This window comes from Delphinus delphis, chromosome 5 (assembly GCF_949987515.2).
Source record: "Delphinus delphis chromosome 5, mDelDel1.2, whole genome shotgun sequence".
NCBI classification, from domain to species: domain Eukaryota; kingdom Metazoa; phylum Chordata; class Mammalia; order Artiodactyla; family Delphinidae; genus Delphinus; species Delphinus delphis.
Genome location: NC_082687.1, coordinates 69,675,883 through 69,698,419, shown reverse-complemented (window position 1 = coordinate 69,698,419; position 22,537 = coordinate 69,675,883). Strand labels below are relative to the sequence as shown.

The following is a 22,537-nucleotide window of genomic DNA, read 5'->3' as shown; positions in this document are numbered from 1 at the left end:
CCAAAAAGTGCTTTTACCTAATTTAGCTTTTTGGTTCTTTTTGGTACCTGGATAACTGGGATTTTCCGATCTGAATTACAGGTATATCTGCTCAGCACGGGGAGTGCATCTATGGAAATGGTAGCACCGAATTGTTACAAGGGGTAACACAGTCCACTTAGACATATGTTCTTGTTATCTTAATCTATCATCTACCATCAGTATATCAGGAGGCTTCTGGCTAACGTCTTTATCATCTCAGCACCCTTTAAAATTGTTCTAGTAGTGAACCTAGCTGGGGCCTAGGCCATGAACACAGCTGGCTGATCTGAAACAGCCATAAGACCGCCACTCCACTTCCAAATTGTACTTGAACCATTAAAAGAATCACACTTGTTTATCCTTTGGAAACCTATCAAACTATTATCATAAATAAAGAGAACCTCAGCCAGAAAATAGGATATTAATGACATGAAGAAAGAACACCACGGAGTAAACACGATAATCAGACTGCAGAAAGCATTCAAACTGGGGAAGCACATTATGGCGAGCTAGTGAGAAAACAACAACAAATTCTGTCTCACTGCTTGCCTTGCTGAGAGTGTATGATTGTGCTAGCTCTACTGTGCTGGCAGATTGGCCTGGAATAAACATATACAATGTTCATATTTAATGTAGCTATTGCTGAGATGAACAGCTCTATAACGAGTCAGGTTCTACTACTCAGTGCAAAATCAGGTCGATCCAGCAGAATCCCAGAATCCCAAATAACAGCAGTGTTCTATCCAGAAGGTGACAATTGGATTTGTACCCTCTCTTCCCAGTACAAGTCCAGCATGTATTCTCATTCAGGCCAACATATATGCTGAAACTTTAGGATTTCCTCGATTAGTGCTTCACAGAAAAAAAAACCCTAAAAATTGAAGTGCTTAGGTAATACACAAAACAGAGCCCAGCAAGTAACACAGAAGAGATATCTTATTCAGTATTTCTCTTCTAACTTTGATACTTCTGATTTCACCCTACATATTTCTGCCCCAAATTTTACATCTTTCTGTATCTTTTTTTTTCCAAAATGAGGAAGACACTCCAATAATAAAATCTCTGAGAATAAAACAACAATATCTAATTGTTTTACATTATAGAACAATGCGCCCCTACTTTGCACAAACAATGAAGATTTGAGATCCTTTTTACTTCTCTGTTTTCTTCAAGTTTATGAGTCTTGGAAGTTAGACACTAAGATTTTACATAACTTAGATGCTCTAATTTCTAATACTGTGAGTGGCTAGTTCCACTTAATGGCTACAGAATGACTAGATAGTAACAAGGAAGTTAATTGTAGCAAATAATTAGATTGCCTCAGGAGGTTCTGAAATTCCCTATGGATTGTAATTTTAACCTTTGACTCCATTTTAGCATGCATATTACAGTCATATACATTCAGATTGTTATCTGGAAAACATTTAACTGAAATACTTTAGCAAATTTTCAGTGCTAGAGGAAGACTTCTGCTCCATCATTAGGGTAACCATACACTCCATTGGTCAAGCCAGGATATTTTGTCCAGAACAAATGTTTACTGGTAGGTCAACAGGCAGAAACTTGTGTATTTACAGGCAAAGAGAGCGTCAACCTATCCATCATACATTAATTGAAAAAAATAACAAAAATTTCCAATTTGCTAGGAACTTGAAGATCACATAGAAAATAACTGCATGTTCCATTTAAAAACTTATTTTTAAATCATCCCAAATTCTACCTCATTTGATGCTTCCATACATGTCTTTAAAGTATATGCAGTAATGAGTTTGATAAAATAAATTTGGCTACGGCTACAAACCCGTTGCAAATGTGCAAAAATGAGTGATTTATGGAGTTTTGAAAGATGAATGCAATTCAACAAATAAACACTGGAAAAATAAGAGAAAAAGAGCTTAAATATTGAAAGCTACTAAAGGAGAGAGTTTTTTTTTAATAAAAAAAAAAACAGGATTCACCACATAAAATCTCCTCTTTTTATGAATTGCTTAGGGATACTAATATAACTTTCTGTCAGCAGATCAAGCCTCCATTGACCATAATCTATTTCTGTCCTGAAATGTATTCTTGTTCTGTGGATAATAGGTAACCTCCTTGGTGCCATTTTTAGATCAGCCCGATGGCAAACATTAAGCAGAAAGCATGTTAACATTTTTCAGGATCAGCTAAGGCTTTAGCAAAGCGGGTTTCTTGCTTGCAGAAGCAGCAAGAATGAGCTCAGCACAGGAGAAAGTGCCTGTTGAAGCTCCTCTGGCTTCAAGTCAAAATTAAATAAACAAACCAACAAAACAATCCTACTGAGAGCATTAAGATGCCCACAGAGGACGTGCCCCCACCAGGCACCAGGAGTACAGCTCCAAAGTTTTGACATTCTCAGCTCCAAAATCAATCTTTGTCTTGAAAACAAATAAACTAACTAATAAATTTTAAAATGCTAATCACTATAATCACTAGCACAATTTCTTACTAATTACCTGTTTTGCTGTCAAAAAGAGGCAGCTGATAAAGGAAATTAAAAGTCAGATCTTGGCCTCATCTTCATTTCAAAAGACCAGTTTTGACTTTCTAAAAATTGTTTTTAACCAGCAAAAATGGTGTTTTTACATGGTTCAACCAAATAAAACCTGGCTTTTCTCAAAACAAATCACAGGCTCATTGCTTCATGGAAGAGGTAGCCAGGGAAGGTCAAGTGCCCAGCTGTCCACTCATGGCTGCTGTCAACATTTCTTCAGTTAAGGATCTGCTCTGAGAGTCTAACTAGCAAGTTACTAAATGGTTATCCAGCTCTCTCACTTTCCAGGGAAGCACCTTTCAAGCTCCACAGAGGCTTCTTTTTTTTCACCTTCCAAGCAGGATGCCCTTCCCAGAGCTTCTCCATTCAAACCAGTTCTCAGAAGACTATCGATTAGATCCTTTTTCCACATGCAACTAGAGAACGTTTTCTTGTTTTCTAGATATAGCCTCAACAGCAGAGTTGAGCATGACTCTCATCTCCCATCTAGTAGCTCATCTATATTAAGACACAGAGATAACCCAAACAACAAAACTAAGAGTCAAATGCACAGACAATGAAAAGGCAGAGATAAGCAGTTCCTTCCTAGGGAAGAGTTCCAAAGAAATCACGTAGGTTCAGGGTAATAAAAGAGTTATCTAGATTTCCTTCAGTAATCCCAAAGCTCTGTGTGGGCCTCAAAAATAAAAACGCAGTGCTGGAATGGGTTTATGGGAGTTTTCTCTGTTACTGTTGTCATCTAGGACTTCTCTTTCCGGTCATTAGTAGTAGTAGTAACATTTCACAGAGACCACATTGCATTCATTCTTTTATTCATTGACTCAGTCAACAAATATTGGAAGGGCATTTATTGGGTGCCAGGCTCTGTGTTAAGCATTGGTCTTATAGTTTGTATCCTTCAAATTGCTTTCTTTTAAAATAAAAATCTGTTCAACAGACTAATAATCCCAGATATACACAAGTGTTCACAGTTGGATAAGCTGGAGACAATAATATACTCATTTTGTATATGAAGAGTTGACTTTCTGCTCTTTGAATACAGAGTTCTCACCACCTTTTGCCAAGAAATGTTGGAAATGTTAATCCTCAAATGCCAACAACCTGGCCAAAAAAAAAGTGCAGATGTGCTAAATGGCGGGCGTCCTTCTTATTCCCTACCTCCCTCCCTTTATCTAAAATTTTCATGGTACAATTTTTTACTTTCAAGTGACTCCTCGATATCTACATTAAACTGATTGGACTTAGTAAAAACTTTTTAGGGAAGCAAAAAATAGAAAGCATTCACAAGGAAACTAACCCCCAACCTCATCTTCACACCCCCATTGTCCTCTTTGAATTCCCTAAAGACAGACTTTTCTCTGACTATGGAACCTACAATTGTTTTCAATTAGCCAAACAAAAAGTAAGTAAAAAAGTCTGCTTTAGCCAAACTACTCCCAAAAGAGAGAGAGTTTGAGAGAGAAGCTAAATTCACTGGACTACATCATTAGGGAGTCATGACGCTGGAGGGGCTAAAGAAATGCCCATGCTAGTTGTCTATATGAAGACAGTAGATTTTAAAAACTAAAGTCAAAGTTCAAGAAAGAGCTAATGAAGGAGAAAGAATAGAATCCTACAGTATAGCTAAGCAAGAGGAATGTGAAAATTCAGGCTCACAAATAAAAGCCGCAAAAGAGACATTGTGAAAGAATATGATGTATTATTCAAAGTTAAGCAGGGTAAGAAACTCCTGGAAGGTGAGATACTAGAAAATATTAAGAAAAACACACCATGCCATACAATCTGAGTAGAAAATGCCCTCTCCTTAAATTGACCAAAATACATAATAATCTCCTTCTGCCAAAGACATTTTTATGCATAATATCCTCTGATTTTATTTAAATGAAATGAAATAAGTAATACCCGAACTGATGCATCTTGAAACTTCTAAATTATCTGAGGCTGAGAGAAAAGCTGGAGATTTAGCGATGTATATTATGTTGTGGGAAAATTAGCCCCTCAAAATAGCAAAAGGGAAATTGGCAGCTTAGCCAAATAAACCAGAAGGAATGAATAATCTTACTCAGTAGCTTAGGGAAGAGAACTTGCTGGAAAATATAGCTAAACATTGAGGGAATTTGTTTCAAGTGTCTGTATATTTTTGAAGCTGACTGAATTTTTTTCCCCTCTAAAAAGAAGTCCTGGCCCACTCACATTGCTAACACAGAAAAAGATCACCAAATTAATAATAATCCGAAACACCATTAAGAAAAAATTTTCATAACAAAAATTTCACCTGGGGAAACGTACAGTTCCTTCATATATTGCTATCCCTGACAACTGAGCATCTATCTCAGTTATAGGAAGAATGAAACCAATCAGTAGGTGTTTCTTGAGCAACTGCTAGATTCTTAGCAAATTTGTGCCAGGTGTGCTGGAGAAGGAACAGAGTAAATGGAGAAGTAATAAAAATTCCAACAATGCGGTAAAAGTTTATTAATTGTATAGCAATTCTAGAGTGATCCTCAAGCTAGCCCATAAAAATCACAAACCAAACTAATGATATTTATAGTAATGAGTTGGCTTATTTCCTTGCTACTCTCCTTTGTCTGCTGACCATCAGTAAAATACACCTCACTGCCAGACTGAGTTCTCCTACCAGCTCCTCCCAAAGTTCAGCACATTTTTTACATCTCTTGGTCCCTACAGAATACCTATTCCTCTGATTATTTACATCAATATACTGTCACCTGACACAGTATAAATTCATTTAGGGCAAAAACTATCTTTTGAAATTCTTTAAAATTTTTCTCACCACCTTGACAACAGAATTCTTTTGAACATATGTTGTAAATAAATATTGTTGATTGAATAAATTAATGCATGTCAGATCGGTTATTTCAAGACAAAACTAAGAGAAATTCTTTTTAACATTTTTAGATGTTTAAAATGTCAAAAAATTGGGAAAACTATGGATTGGTCTATAGTCAAAATGACCTCAATCAATTGGTGATTTCTAGCCTTGAGAAAATCCACATATATTTTATGCAAAACTAGAAATTTGGAGAGTGTGGCTAATTTTTTGAGATTTTGGCTTCTATGTAAGCTGAACCACCAGCTAAGGGATAGGGCTTGTTTATGAATGGGGTAGAGTTTTATAGTACGGCTTACACTTTCAACAATGTGAACATTAAGACAACCTCCAGAAAAATTATGAATGGGCTGGGGAGTGAGTGTGTGAGGGTAGGCACAGCAGAGGCTCAGCAGTGTGGGATGAGGTTACAATGGAGGGGTGGCAATTTCTAGGGGCTGTAAACCTAGACTTTGGAGCCAGACCATCTGGGTTTAAATCTTGGTTCAGTTACTTAGGAGGTGTGTGATTGGACAAATCACTTAGGCCACTCTGTGCCTCAATTAGTCATCTATAAAACAGGATGAAAATGGGATAGGATTGCTATGCCAATTATATAAGTGAATATATGTAAAATATTTAAAATACTCTCTGGTGCATACTAAACACAGGATCAGTTGATGCTCTTATTGCTGTTGGAACAGTATGGATTTTTGCTGTGTAAGTGAGCATAAAATAATCTGAATATTTAATTTGACCTGTCTCAGTGAACCCCAAAAGAACCATCCTCACTAGAATCCATTCTTATGAAAGTAAGCATATGTTAAAGAGTATAAAGCAAGATGGCATTAGTTATAGATAGTGGATGAGCTTGTAGTAACAGGTTTTTACATTAGAAGGGAATTTGGATATAATCTTGCTTAACTTTGTCATCTAACAGAGAAATTCAAACTCAAATATTGGGTTGTGTGATCAAAGCTACACTGGAAAACTGAGAGTAGAGACAAAATCCCTCGATGCCTGCCTGTTTTCTCTAGGTGAGAGACAGCACAGTGCATCTGAAAGTGTCCAAAACACTTCACCAAGGCTCAGTGTTCTCAACCATAAAACTATGTGTATAACAACACAACAACTCATCTCAGGGTGTATTGTGGAGATTAGAGATAACATATGTAAAGCAACTAGCACCATATATATATATATATATGGCACGTAGAAGACAATAAATAAATAACAATGATGGTGATGACAATGATGGTGACAAGCTACCTCCCCCAATCTATGTACTATGTAAATACACTTCACAGCTTCTTCCTTTGTCATATTTGTAAACACAGAATACGTGAAAATGAATGGACACGTTTACTATTAATCTATATCTATATCACACACCCACACACCCACACACTCTTAAACTGTGTTATACTAGGTTTACAAGATGCCTTACTACTTCCTTGAACACTAGCAATATATCAAGCCTTCCTGATGCAGCACTGAAATTATGGCATTCCCCCTTCTGGAGGAGAAAATAGCCATTCAATTATGATGCTAATGTTGGCATTTTTCTTCCCGTGTGATGTTATTACCAACAATTACCAAGATATGCACAACATTGCTTCAATAAGCTACTAAAATTGATCGTTTCTCCTCCCTTTGTCATTTTGAATGACATCCCTTACCTTGTCACTTTTTGCATTTCAAAGGCTAATTTGAAGTCTCAAATTAACTCTCTGATATAATTTATCATGACCCTCTCTACCTCTCCTTCATAGCATTTTTCACATTTATCATTATTTAACTATTTGAAGTTAATTGTTGAATGTCAACTTCCCCACTACCCTCAGAGTATTCCCAGCCTACTGTCACTTGATAGGTATTCCATAAAAGTAGCCATAAATAAAATAGGTTCCCAGTATGTAATTGGATATATAGATCTGTATTTCAGCACATAGGTCTAAGGTAGCAGTGAATATTTGAGAGTAAGATTATACTGCTATAAGCATGCCTGAAGTATTCTAAAACCAAGATTCAGACCATACTTCTATATACTACATATAGTCACTTGCAAGATTAATAACCTGTCTCCTTCACTAGACTAAGTGCCCAGGTTTTGTCTTCTTTGAATCCTCAGTGCCTTGCATGGTGACTAGTACATAGTAGTTGCTCAGTAAACACTTGTTAAATTAACTACCTGAGATTTGCTCTCTTGCCTTAGCAAAATGACGATTTCTGACGAATCAGCATGTGACACATAACAAAACTACCATATGAAAAATATGGTTGGAAATGAAACATAATTCTGATATTCTTGACACTTAAATCACCCAGTTTAATAATTGTGCAATTAAACAATTACTCACTGCCTAAAGAGCATTACTAACTACAGAACATTCTGTACTGAAAAAGGTATGGCTTCCGGGAGGTACAATTTATATGGTTCAAAGAACGTCATTAAACTTCTGTCACCAGCACACCGAAATGTCAAGTGAACTGACAATACTTCATCATGTCCTTATTCAAACTGCCAAGGAAAGAGATTTTAAACTAAGTTAAGAAATGAGAGAAATAAGGATAAATGGAAAAATGAAAGTTTTTTGCATGTTAGCTTAAACTATTTAAAGCACAGCATTTCTAAGAGGAGTTTTGAGAATGATTGAAATGAAAATCTGAAACTGACCTAGTTTGTAGAGCCTGTTAGAATGGAATGAAGCTTGTGTATTACCATTTACTGGGATATCACTGTATTTAACACTGGTGTCAAAGGCACTGATACCTGTGTAAGTGAGGTGACTAAAATGACCCAAGGACAACAAACTATGCTTTTCTCATAATGCATAGCTGCACTTGTAGATTTACAGAGGCTTTTTGTTTTGCTTTCTTTTGTTTTTCAAAGTGTCGTCCTCAGTTCCCTGTTGTTGTCCACTAGCAAAGTCCAACCGCTGACAAGTGTGTCTCAGAATGAGTAGCTGCTGTTCACAATCCTCACAGTGACCCAGCTCTAGCTCACTACTTAACATCCACCTAATGTTCACATTTACAGAAGAATTTTACATAAAATACAAACGTTTTTGGAAATTGTTGATAAATATACTGGTTTTTAGAGGCCCCACATTTCCTATTGTTCGATTCCTATAGTCGGCTCATTATAATAAACAACTGTGACTATTAAACACTGTGCTATGGGCTGTATGGGAAGACAGAATGAAGCCATAACCAGTTTTATTAAGAAGCTCACCATCTAGGTAGGTAAATAGAGCAATCACACATGAAACAATTTATGCAAAATACTTCAGGATATTATAAGTGGTAAATTATGTGATACAGACTTTAAATGTTGAAGATGCTTAAGGAAACAAAGGATAATAATAATCACAGCTACAGTAATCATCAGGGAAATGCAAATCAAAACCACAATGAGATATCACCTCACACTTGTCAGATGGCTATCATCAAAAAGACCACAAAGGGCTTCCCTGGTGGCGCAGTGGTTGAGAGTCCGCCTGCCAATGCGGGGGACACGGGTTCGTGCCCCAGTCCGGGAGGATCCCACATGCAGCGGAGCGGCTGTGCCCGTGAGCCATGGCCGCTGGGCCTGCACATCTGGAGCCTGTGCTCCGCAACGGGAGAGGCCACAACAGTGAGAGGCCTGCATACCGCAAAAAAAAAAAAAAAAAAAAAAAAAAAAAAAGACCACAAATAACAAATGCTGAAGAGGGTGTGGAGAAAAGGGAACCCTGTACACTGTTGGTGGGAATATAAATTGGTGCAGCCAGTATGGAGGTTCCTCAAAAAACTAAAAATAGAATTACCATATGATCCAGCAATTCCGCTCCTGAGTATACTTCCAAAGAAAACAAAAACACTAATTTGAAAAGATACACGCACCCCAACGTTCATAGCAGCTCTATTTACAGTTGCCACAATAGGGAAGCAACCTATGTGTCCATCAATAGATGAATGGATTAAAAAGATGTGGCATACATATACAATGAAATACTACTTACCCATAGAAAGAATGTTGCCATTTGCATCAACACGGATGGATCTGGAGGGTATTATGCTTAGTGAAGTAAGTCATACAGAGAAAGACAAAACTTTGTTATCACTTATATGTGGAATCTAAAATATAAAAAAAATGAATGAGGGACTTCCCTGGTGGTCCAGTGGTAAAGAATCCACCTTCCAATGCAGAGGACGCAGATTTGATCACTGGTCAGGGAACTAAGATCCCACATGCTACGGGGCAACTGAGCCCGTGTGCGCCAAAACTATTGAGCTCACACGCCTCAATAAGAGAGCCGGCATGCCACAAACTACAGAACCCACGCGCCCTGGAGCGTGTGCGCCACAGCTAGAGAGAAACCCGAGCAGACCGTGCGCCTTAATGAAAAGATCCTGCATGCCTCAACAAAGATCCCATATGCCACAACTAAGACCCAATGCAGCCAAAAAAAATAAGGAAAATAAATATTAAAAATAAAAACAAATGAATGAATAGAACAAAATAGAAACAGACTCACAGGTATAGAGAACAAACTAGTGGCTACCAGTAGGGAGAGGGAAGCAGGGAGGGGCAAGATGAGGATAGGGGATTAAGAGATACAAACTACTATGTATAAAGTAAGTAAGCTACAAGGATATATTGTACAAAACAGGGAATATAGCCATTATATTATAATAACTTTAAATGGAGTATAATCTATAAAAATATTCAATCACTATGTTTGTACAAATGAAACTAATATAATATAGTAAATCAACTGTACTTTGATAAAATAATAATCACAGCTATTATTTACTGGGTACTAAGCACTGTACCATGTACTTTACATGCAGGATGTAATTTAATCTTCATTATCAGTCTTTCTGGCAGATTCTATTATTATTTTGTAGATGTGGATACTTAACACCATATCCTTGGCATCCTTAAGTTCTATCAAAATGATCCTCATCTGGGAAATAGGGCTAGAGTTTGACTTTGAAGAATGGATAGTAAAGAAGGATATTCTCATGAGTACAGTTGAATTATTGAATCCAAGGTGTATCTTGAATTATTTATATATTCTTTTTTGTATCATCTTTTTCTTAAAGACTCTAAGCAGAGCAAACAGCTCTTTAATTTTACAAATACCCTTGTAAGAATCTATGAACGCTATAATATTGAGAAGTCTATGAAGAATAGTTCAGTAAAATGGAAATAGACAAAGAAATTGGGTAGATGGGAAAGGAAAGGTGCACAGTGGAGAAATACGCACTTGTAGTTCGAAAAAAGTAAGTCATCGTTATCATGGGATAGAAGAAAATGTCCCACTCTGGAAATTTCCACGTGTCTAAACGCGAACTAATTAGCTTCTTCATTAAACGTGCTTCACTGCTCTTCTCTATTCTATTTGGTCTACCATTTCTAGTTGTGTTACCTTGATTACATCACTCAACAACTTCAAGACTTAGAGGGGTGGGATAGGAAGGGTGGGAGGGAGACGCAAGAGGGAGGAGATATGGAGATATATGTATATGTATAGCTGATTCACTTTGTTATAAAGCAGAAACTAACACACCATTGTAAAGCAATTATACTCCAATAAAGATATTAAAGAAAAGACTTAGTTTCTTCATCTATAAAATAGTTATTGTGAGTTTGAAATTAAGTAGCACATGTAAAGCATATCACATAGTACCTGACGCAATTTAAAAGTCCAAGTAATTTTAGTCATTATATCATTGGATTTTTTCACAACGTACAACATACATACATTAATGTACACTTTCTGACTGAACAAGGGCTACAGAATATATTTTCAAGTAAGTTTTAAGTATGATTTTATTAAGAAATCTCCACGTTTTATTTTATAGTTATTTATTTTCCAAATCATCCTATTAATCCAAATCACCTGAGTCAGTGAGCGAGTAGGTACTCTAAGAAGTAGTAAGGGTTTGGAAGGATAGAACCACGGGAATAGAGCTCAACTTCAATATTGGAAGGACAGAGTCAAAGGCAGAATTATGGTGATGTTGAGCAGAAGCAAAACAGCTGCTTTGCCTCCTGAGATGCCTAAAGACATACCCAAGCTGCCCATAGCTGCTCTTAAGAGTCTTCCAGTTGGCCTATTTCTCCTTGCTTCATGAATATTCCATAAACCATAAGCTTTCCAATTCCCAAGAAATAAAAATGGTCACCATGAACCTCTGCCAGGCCATTAACAGTCCATAGGTCACATATGGTGACAATGAATCAAACCACTAGCGAGCTAACCCAAAGGACTATTGAATTATCAAGTATTGTGCAGACTGAAGGCAATTTCAAATGAGGAGTTTAAACACGGTTTAAACAAAGCAGCATCATTCAAATCAGCAAATAGCCATACAAGTTGGAACACATTAGAATAAGCACATTTCAGCTGTTTGATTAGAATCTCTACTGAAACTCCAAACTTCATAAGATTACTAGAGTATTTCCTTCCAGTAACATGTTTTAAAATTTTGCTCTTAACACACTTTTTCCCCATCTTGATTTCCTTCTCCCTATTTATCTATATATATTTTTTTTTCCTCTCTTTCTCTCTCCCTTCCTCAATTTTAATGTGTTCTCAACCTTCAAAGTTGAACTATTCAATGACAACTGACGCTCCAAAGCCAGCTGTGCTCTGGCAGCAATATGTACTCTGGAGGATGTGTGGGCCAACCCATTAATCACTGTCCTTAGAACATAGATATTCTTCAGGAAGCTGCTGTGGCAATCTAAGTTATGATACATATATGGTTACATACCATATAGGACATGAAACATATGATGAATATTTTGATGAGATTTATTATAAACTTCTCAACCCTTAAATACTATGACTCTATGCCCTTCACAAACAAATTTCATCTTCTTAATCTTGATTATGCCATTTGCACCCAGCATGTGGCCCATGCTGCCAAGAGTGGACTTAGCCAACTGGATGTACTCAACCTACCACTCACCAGTGATGCTGTAATAGTCAAGAGATATGTTTCAAGGAACTATTAGTTCTCGTCCCACCTTTGGAAATTCTGCAGAATGGTCTTTCGCTGATTAAGGGGTACTTTCAAGTATTTATACTATTATAACACTAGTGCAAGGAGCCTCATCACCTTGCAAAAATGAAAAGGGAACTACATCAACTCATTATAAACAGAAAAAAAATTTATATATAAAGTATTTCCAAATGCAGACTCTTTAGACTTGAGCAATCCTGGGGTTGGGGGGAGTTAACAGCTACATGGAAGAGTCAGTATATGTTATAATTTCAACACTATTAGAAAATCATAAGTTACAATATGTCATTTTAAAGCTTAAAGATAACCACTGGTTATATAATAATATGATATATAGCTTCCAAAGTACATGAGAAAAAAAAATAGGAAAATTTAGCAATAAAAATATACTACAAAAGTTAATATTAAGAAAGAATAAAAAAATAATAATAAAATCAGATCAAATAGAATTCAAGGGGCATTATATGGAACCTCCCCAAAAAGGTTATTTTATGATTAAATTAATAGAGTGATATCAAAATAGAGCTGTTATAAATCTTTACATGTTGAATATCGAAGCATCAAAACACATAAACCAAAAATAGTTAAAATGCAAAACGCACTAACACAATCTCATAATATTTGTGGGAGAATTTTTCATAACTTTCTTGGTATTTGAAAGATCAAGAAGTGACTTATTAAGAGGGTGAAATAAAAATGTTTTAGGTAAAATTAATTTAATAACTAACAGTCAACTCCTTTAAATTTCCATCAAACATTTATAAGCTTTTAGCATAACTCAGGGCACAATGAAAACATCAACAACATTCAAATCTGTACAAGTAACGTTTCTGAACATAAAGTGATACAACGAAAAATACAATGGAGACAAATAAACAAAATCCCATTTGGAAACTTTAACATTATCTTCCAAATAATTCTGAGCTTGTAGAGAAAAATAGCAGCATAACTGCAGAATACTTAGCAAATAATTACAATAATATAACGTATCAAAAGTTATGAATTGGCTAAATCTATATGCAAAGCAAATCTCATTGCAATAAAGGAAATTTTATTATTAAATAAGAAACAGTGAAAATAAATGAATAAGAACTAAACTCAAGAAGCTAAAATCGAGTAACAACATTAACTTGCAGAAAGACGAAATTAAAATAAATCTTGTCAGTAATTAGAAAAAAAAGTAAAGTAAACAAGTAAATACAAGATAATTTTTTTAAAGGGAGAGTAAATAGAATTTTTCTACCAAGCCCTCAACACAACAAAGCAAAGCAAATGAAACAACAGTAAAAGGCAGAAAGGGCATAAAATTACCAATGGGGAATTGGAAAGGGAATAAAACTGTAGATAATCAGGGGTTTTTTTTTGACTGAAAATACCATACAAAATTCATTGTAATAATTTTGAAAATCTTGTTGAAACTGATTCCTTTAGAGGAAAATGTAAGCTATCCAAACTTACTTAATGGAAGGACAATAATCTTCCCATCTGCTCACATGCCATTCTTAGAGAACCAGTGTCCAGAGCCCTGTGGGAGGAGAGCTATAAACTGTAGGAGCCTTAACAGTTAATCCTTGCCAGGTTAAATCCCTAACCTAATTGTTCTACTGTCATCTTCTATGGCAGGATTTCCCTGCCTGCCTGGTCTCTGAACTGAATCCCACCCCTGTCACAAGGCTCCAGCACTTCCTTCCCACTTTGGTGCTTCAGCACTGTCATAGCACTATCACCATCTAACACACCTAAGTGTTTTACTATATATGTTTTTAAATTGTCTGTCTCCCTACACACTGAAAGATAAGTTATACAGAGTAAGATATTTGTCAGGGGGCTTTGTATACCCTTGCTTTTCAGACCAGAAACAGTGTCTGGCTCATAGTTGGTACTAAATGTATGTTGTTAAATGAGTGAAGAAAAAGAATGAATGCGTGTATGAATAATTAAGGGAATGAGTTATCACCTATAGAGAATAAAGTTGATGATTTATATATATTTTGATTTGGGCACATGTAGACAAAAGGAGTTTTAGACTACCATTTCTGGTAACCGCAATAAGGTTGTGCATGTGACCACTGACATTTTGTTGATTCAAGGAGGAAGCCAAGTAGAGTGAGAAAAAGAGACAGAGAGAGAGCAGAGTATCAGAGGAAGAGGAGGAGAGGGAGGAGGGGATGGCTGTTAGCTTTCTCATTTTCATGAGGATCTTGCTAGTTTTGTACAACTGGCCTCCATGAGGAAAAAGTCACTTTAATTTTTTAAATCACAGAATCACTTATGTGCCCAATGTAAATTACAGTAGCTCTTATTAGGCTTTCATATCCTTTTAGATATGTCTCTTTAGGACAAGAATTCTCAGTCCTGGATGTGCATAACCTACAACTATGGGTCTTTTTTTTTTTTTTTTTTTGCGGTACGCGGGCCTCTCACTGTTGTGGCCTCTCCCGTTGCGGAGCACAGGCTCCGGATGCGCAGGCTCAGCGGCCATGGCTCACGGGCCCAGCCGCTCCACGGCACGTGGGATCTTCCCAGACTGGAGCACGAACCCCGTGTCCCCTGCATCGGCAGGCGGACTCTCAACCACGGCGCCACCAGGGAAGCCCGGGTCTTTTTATTTATTGGTTTTGTTTTCTTCTTCCATACAAGGGCACAGCCCCATGGGATCATTCTCACGTGGAGCTATGTTAAGAACTGCTGCTTTACTTTGTTCAATTAACTCTACCGAGATGCCTTTCCAACCCACTTAAGGGTATCCACAGGTTTCTTTTAAGCACATACATAAGATTTTGCCCCTCTCTATAAAAATTTTTTAATCCTGAAAAGAACTTTCAAACAACTAGCTGTGTACCTCAAGCTCATCCAGAGCTGTTTAACTTTTTTTTTTCGGTACGCGGGCCTCTCACTGTTGCGGCCTCACCCGTTGTGGAGCACAGGCTCCGGACGTGCAGGCCCAGTGGCCATGGCTCACGGGCCCAGCCACTCCGCAGAGCTGTTTAACTTTTAAGCCACTAATCACAATTTTAAAGTATAAATGCATGATTATCCTTTAATATTTTTCTGGATTTTTAAATGACTTACAGATTGTCATTGGGATCTTCAACTTCTTAGCTTTTCCCCGGCAATGCAAATTTGACCAAGATGCTGAAATCTTAAAGGATATTAAGTCAAATACCTGCAGAGGTGCTTCAGGATGCTTTTCCCTCAGCACTGGAGCAGCTGGAATTTCCTGGGGGGCTTTTGATGTCTTCCTTTTGGCTTTTGCCATTTGAACATTGGTAAAGTAGTTGACAGCAGCAAACTCAATAAGGGCCGAAAACACAAAAGCAAAGCAGACAGCTATGAACCAATCCATGGCAGTCGCATAGGACACTTTGGGCAAAGAATGCCGTGCACTGATGCTCAGTGTGGTCATGGTGAGCACTGTGGTTATTCCTTCAAAGCAAAAGAGCAAAGAGACAAAATACTTTATGGTTACTTCAATGCATACAAACAAACAAAAAGACCTGGAAATTTGGTGGGGTGAGGGTAACAAAGTTTACAGTAACTCAAACCAAACCATCTTTGATGTAAGATTCCAGTCATAGTGGTTCAGTGAAATTAGCACAGGCTTTGGAGTGAGAGACAGAGATGGTTCAAATCCTGGCTCTTCTAATCACTGGCTCAGTGTGAGTTGGATTAAGTTAGGAAAACTCACTGGTTTCATTTGATACCCACTTATTGGGTTTACAATGAAGACTAAAAGTATGTAAGGCACCTAACATATATTGGGTTCATGTTAGTACCTGGGCCAATGTACCTGAGAAACTCAACACACACCTAACAGAAAGTGTGAAGCACTGACTCTCAACCAGGAGTGGGAAGATGGTAGCAATGAAAATTGAAGCATCAGAATTCCTGGGGTAGGCATGGCCCACTGCTGTTGAGAATCTCTATCAGAAAAAGCACAAGTTATATGTATTTATAGTCTTTACCTGAATATTACTTATTGAATTAAAATAATAAATTTACTAGTTGTAAAATAGCTTAATTTATATAAAACAACATAGGTATACTTCTGAGAAATAGACTTCTAGAATAATTTGGCTTTAAAAATATTGGGCATCTACTGCCCATCAGTTTGTGGTTGGCAGGAAAATATTGGCAACAAGAATAGAGGTACTTCTCACGCATCAATAGGCTTCTGAAGCATATCATCTCCAGAAAAGGCTTCTCCTCAGCCTGGGAAAAAAGTCAGTCCCCATTCTCAATGGAAGAATTCCACTTGCCACTGAAACTGTAGAGAAATGCATTACGTAGGGATGCTAATATGTGCACAATTGTCCCTTTCTGCATCTTTGCCTCTCTGTGTATCGAATCCATGTTATGTAGTTAAGCTTGGAAATGTACATGGAGATTTACCATATCCATTTAAACTCATTCTATGTAATGCCTAGGAAATCTCTTGAATTGACACACCCAGGTGTTTGGGGATGGTGATGATGACAACAATAACAATGATGAAGGCATAAACTATATCCAGTCCATGCCAATCCACAGCTGAAAGCCAAATAACACATGTTAAACTGAAAAAATAGTGAGTCCCATGCAATAATAAAAGAATAATAATATTTTGATGTAGGGAGAAATAATACTGTCCTCTCAACTCAGCACTTAATTATGTTCTGCCTTGTATTGTTCCCTAATTGTTCCATCTGAGTGAGCTTTGTTTCCACTACTTGATTGAGCATAGACTTCTTAAGGGCAGAATGTCTAACACTGCTTCAGGATTTACCTTATTTCACGTAGTGCCGAGCACATGATAAATGCACTGTAAATAAAAATACATTTTTCAGCTCTTCATCAATCTATTTTCTTTCTAGTCTCTTCTGAATTGTCAATGTTTAGAACAGGAAAAACTAGAGCAACTGTGTAGCTTCTGAGCTATGGATCTTTCAAAAACATTCCATAAACTATACAGAGGAAGAAAGTTGAGAATTTGGTTGTATTCCTTTAAAAAAAAGTTTCATGCTATTTTTAGCATTTCATTAGTCAAAGACAGATTTTAAAATGTGGTTTTTCAGTCAAACATATAAATACCTAAATGCCTATGAAAATGCAATCTTGTGAATTTAGTAGACTTTGTTTCGAAAAGAGACCTCAGGACTTTTAGGGTCTCTACCTTAAATCTCAGGAAAATGGCACCATTCTCATGCTCATTGTGAGATATGTGAATAAACCCTAAATTAATTCTGAAAAATTTTAGCTACAAAACTTAAAGATATATCAAGGTTTTTCTTCTTATTCATAACAACTTAAGTTTAATGGCCTATTAAGAATTCAAAAATGTTCTACAACTTTATTAATAAGCATGTTTCCTCTAACAGCATAGAAATTGTGCTGAGAGCACTTGAAAATAAAAAATGAACAGTGCAGTGTAAATAAGAATACTGCTCAGAAATCAGAAAATTTCACAGTGACCATACTGTGATAATCCAAAAGGAAACTGAAACTCAAATATAAGCAACTTAAGATTCTCCATGTTGCTGTGAACATTTTTTGGTAATAGAACGATTTCTCCTGAGGACCAGAAGTAGTGGTCTTCGTCTTCTCCTGCAGTATGAGAAGAAATTCCATTATTAATGCCAGGTAAGCAGAGTATTAGTTCAATTATTGAGCCATGAATCCAAAAATTACTTTCTGAATGTTAAGGAGGGTGGATCACCAGGTTTATGAATATGTTAAATAACGTATGGACATCTACGCAAAAACATTGGCTATGTGGCCGCTTTCCATCTCTCTTTCATTGTCTAGGGTAAACTTGATTCTAAAGTTTGTAGAAAGACCCTTCAGATATTATGGCTCCTATTCTATGACTGTTGGCAAAATTAAGAAAGTAACTGGCATAAACAATTGGCTGAGTGTTTGAAGTTGCCATCCCTTTAGACATTAAAAAGTTTCTCTGCCTGGAGTTCAAATTTAAGAAAGCACTAGCACAACAGGAATGGGCTTATTACACCTGTTTTTAGGTGGAACATTTGGTTAAATAAACACCAACACAATAGCAAACAGATGCCAACTTTTCAGATAAGAAGCCATGCTTCCTCTGCATCGAGGAAGATAGTACATCCGTTACCACATCTACCGTGAAAGCACCTTAATAACCATGGAATTTTTTTGACACGTTCAAGTATTGACGCCAGTTCCTGTTTTTAGAGTGCTGAACATGCACCATATTGGTTGGCCCAGAAGCTGGAAGAGGACATGTACGAGTAGGCTAAGACTGTACACAAGAGTGAATTTTTGGCTAGCCACTCCTAGAAAATGAACTAGTAATGATGTACATATGCCAGCTGGCATTTACTCAGATTTCATGCTTTACTATACTGGAATAATTAGAAAACTTAGAGGCACACAAGTTTAGAGAGAGAAGCCCTTGCCAGAGAATTCGGCACACTCTACTTCTCATATTTACACTGATTTTTTTTTGGTTTTGTTTTTGCATGATCTTGAAAGACACCCCTGATCCAGAAAATTCTCTCCTTGAGTGAAGAGGAAAATGAGAATTTGGAAAGATAAATACTAGACCAGAATTAATTTTTTTACCTGAATCTCAAATGAAAGAGTGCTTACGTGCCCGCAAATACTTAAAACTTAACTTCCTTAAAAAATACCATCAAAAGCATCAATAAACAATTTAATAATTACCATTCGGACACATCTTAGGTCTTAGAAGACTTAATTTTTGGGCATAATTTCCCTGGTCAATCAAAACCAGTATCTTGGTACATGAGCACAATCAGAAAGAAACCAATGGAAAAAGCTACCCACAAAGTATCCTCAGCACACAGCCATACAATTTCACTCAGCTGCTCTGGAATTCTCCACAAGCCCCCATGTCCCCAGACCCCCTGTAAAGAAAGAAAGGCAGAGTAGAAATGGGAGAGTTCTCAAAGTTAGGCAGAAATTGTCTTGGGTCTATTGCTTAAACATATGACTTTATACAAGTTTCTTAATCTCTTCGAGTCTATATCCTTAGCCATATGAAATTAATAATGCCTACCTTGCTGAGTTATCGTGAAGATTAAATAAGATGACCCCTATCAGTACATGGCAAATCTTATCATCATTATTATTAGTGTTATCGGTATCCTTACCACATGCTACTTAATTTCCTTACAGTATCTCATCTGGATAGGAAATGTTGGGTGGGCAATATAATATATAATCAATGCTCTCTCTCCCCATACCACTGGAAATTTCTATTATTTGCGGACAAATGGGACAAAACCATGGCTATGAGTTTACAATGAACCAAGAGAGCATTCAAAGCTTATCAACCAATCACAATAACTAGAAAATATTGAGAACATTCACATTATAGTATCAAGTAGTGATTCTCAAATGAGGGAGATGGCAGCGTGAGCTGTCATAGTAATCAATGACACTAAAAATAGTATTTACTGTGTGGTAGGCATTGTTCCAAGGGCTTTATCCAAATTTACTCATTGAGGGCTTCCCTGGTGGCACAGTGGTTAAGAATCCGCCTGCCAATGCAGGGGACACGGATTCAATCCCTGGTCCGGGAAGATCCCACATGCCACGGAGCAACTAAGCCCGTGTGCCACAACTACTGAGCCTGTGCTCTAGAGCCTGCGAGCCACAGCTACTGAAGTCCGCATGCATTAGAGCCCACACGCCACAACTACTGAGCCCATGCACCGCAACTACTGAAGCCCGGGCGCCTAGAGCTCGTGCTCCACAACAAGAGAAGCCAACACATTGAGAAGCGTGAGCACCACAACGAAGAGTAGCCCCAGCTCACCACAACTAGAGAAAGCCCGTGCGCAGCAACAAAGACCCAACACAGCCAAAAATAAATAAAAATTTTAAAAAAAGCAAAAATCCCAAAATAAACAAAAAACCAAAAACAAATTAATTAATTGAATCCTCCTAGCAACCCTATGTAGTAGCAACAATGTATCCTGTTGTAACACAGGAGGAAACAGGCAGAAATAACTCACTGAAGGTTCACAGCTAATAAGTGGTAGACTTTGGGGTTACAACTTTTGTCTCGCTCCAGAGTCTGCACTTTTGACATGACTACCTCTTAATCAAAGGCATCATTAATGGGTCAATATTATCTGTTCTAGAAATTATTTAGGAACATAGAAAAAAGATGGTATATGTGTAAAAGTAATTTTATTTTTATTTTCAATGATGACAGTTCCTGAAATATTAATATTTTTTGTACGAGGAAAAGTTAAGGGACTTTGATCTGGTTCTCAGCCTCAGCAGATACCTCCTGCCCAGTCAGGCTGCCTCTGGACATGATGTGTAGACCCAAGGTTAATCACTCTCTCACTGCATTCAATGAGAGAATGGACATCAAGCATTTAGCAGATTAATCCCTTGTCGGCAACAAGGATGGACCTAGAGATTATCATACTAAGTGAAGTAAGCCAGACAGAGAAAGAAAAATATCATTGGATATCAGTTACATGTGGAATGTAAGCAATGACACAAATGAACTTACTTACAAAACAGAAACAGATTCACAGATATAGAAAAGAAACTTATGGTTACCAAAGAGGAAAGTGGGGGCAGGAATAAATTAGGAGTTTGGGATTAATATATACACGCTACTATATATAAAATAAACAACAAGGTCCTACTTATAGCACAGGGAACAATACTCAATATTTTGTAATAACCTCGGAGGGAAAAGAATATGAAAAAGAATATACATATATGTGTGTGTGTGTGTGTATATATATATATATATATATATATATATGACTGAGTCACTTTGCTGTACACCTGAAACTAACATTGCAAATAAACTGTATTTCATTTAAAAAAAAAGAATTTAGCAGAGTGTCTGGCATTACATAATAATGCATATTTTCTTTTAAAAACAGTTAATAATCAAGGAAACCAGGTCATAACAAAATAAATCTCCCCTACGCAATAGAGCATATGGTAAAGAGTAACTAATATGTGCTAAGTGCTCCACATACCCTGTAATGAGTACTGCACATAATTCTAAATCTTTACTAGTCTGTGAAGGAGACATGTGTTATCACAGTTTTATGGATGGAGAAAATAAGTGGCAGATGTGGGTTTTAAAACCTGACCTATTGGAGTCCAAAGCTTAGATGTGTTTTTTTCTCTTTCATTTTCACACCTATTTTTAATAGCTAAAATTTACTCAACACTTGCAATGAACCCTCGCAACTCTACGAAGTAGGTAGTGCCATAACACCTGTTCACTGCCTTCGTGAGGTCACACCCTACCCTCAGCACTGACCCTCCTCTAAGAGTATCCCTGGTAGGATTCCAAAACCTTCTTGAGTGAACCTAAAGGGGTGGGGGAGGGTGTCCATGGCAAACACCCCACATTCAGGTCCACTGAGAACACTAAGATGCCCTTATATCAGAAGTTCTCTAAATGGATCAGGGGAGGGATGAGAAGTTCCCATTCTCTCCAGTTCCTTCTCACCAGCATCCCTTCAGCTATTGTGTGATGAGGGATATTATACCATGGCTTCTATTTGGCTTTCTACCAAGTAGAAAAAGCAAAGGGAAATTGGCATCTCTTGTGAGGATTATACCTCCATTCCAGAGCAATTCTGATCATTTTCATCCCATAACTGAATGCTTTTGCCACTCACAATCAATAGAAAAAGAATAGAGAGATACGTTAAATTAAATAAATATCATTATAACTAATTTTAATATTTAAAAGCAAGCCTGATATGCAAAAGGCTTATTTTCAGCTACAAAAATTGAAAACTCAGGTGTTCTGGACCTCATATGGTTAAGAATATGGGCTTCCCTGGTGGCGCAGTGGTTGAGAGTCCGCCTGCTGATGCAGGGGACACGGGTTCGTGCCCCGGTCTGGGAAGATCCCACATGCCGCGGAGCGGCAGGGCCCGTGAGCCATGGCCGCTGAGCCTGTGCGTCCAGAGCCTGTGCTCCGCAACGGGAGAGGCCACGACCGTGAGAGGCCCGCGTACCGCAAAAAAAAAAAAAAAAAGAATATGATATATAGGAAGCCACTGTAAAAACAAAGAGAATAAAATGTGTAGTATTCTGAAAAAAAAGATGCAGGTAGAATATAACAATAAGCTAATAAACTAAGCATATAATACTTCCAATTCCATGCATTTAAACCATTTGCC

At 37.2% G+C, this 22,537-nt stretch overlaps 1 protein-coding gene across 3 annotated transcripts in view; it reads right to left on the bottom strand.

The window, feature by feature from the left end:
- GABRA4 (gamma-aminobutyric acid type A receptor subunit alpha4) overlaps positions 1-22,537 on the bottom strand; it is a 256,407-nt gene that overhangs the window by 211,762 nt on the left and 22,108 nt on the right. For all 3 annotated transcript variants that reach the window (XM_060012610.1, XM_060012608.1, XM_060012607.1), the window contains exon 8: positions 15,550-15,809. In XM_060012610.1, the coding sequence (XP_059868593.1) occupies positions 15,550-15,809 (260 nt within the window). The remainder of the gene's footprint in view (positions 1-15,549; positions 15,810-22,537) is intronic.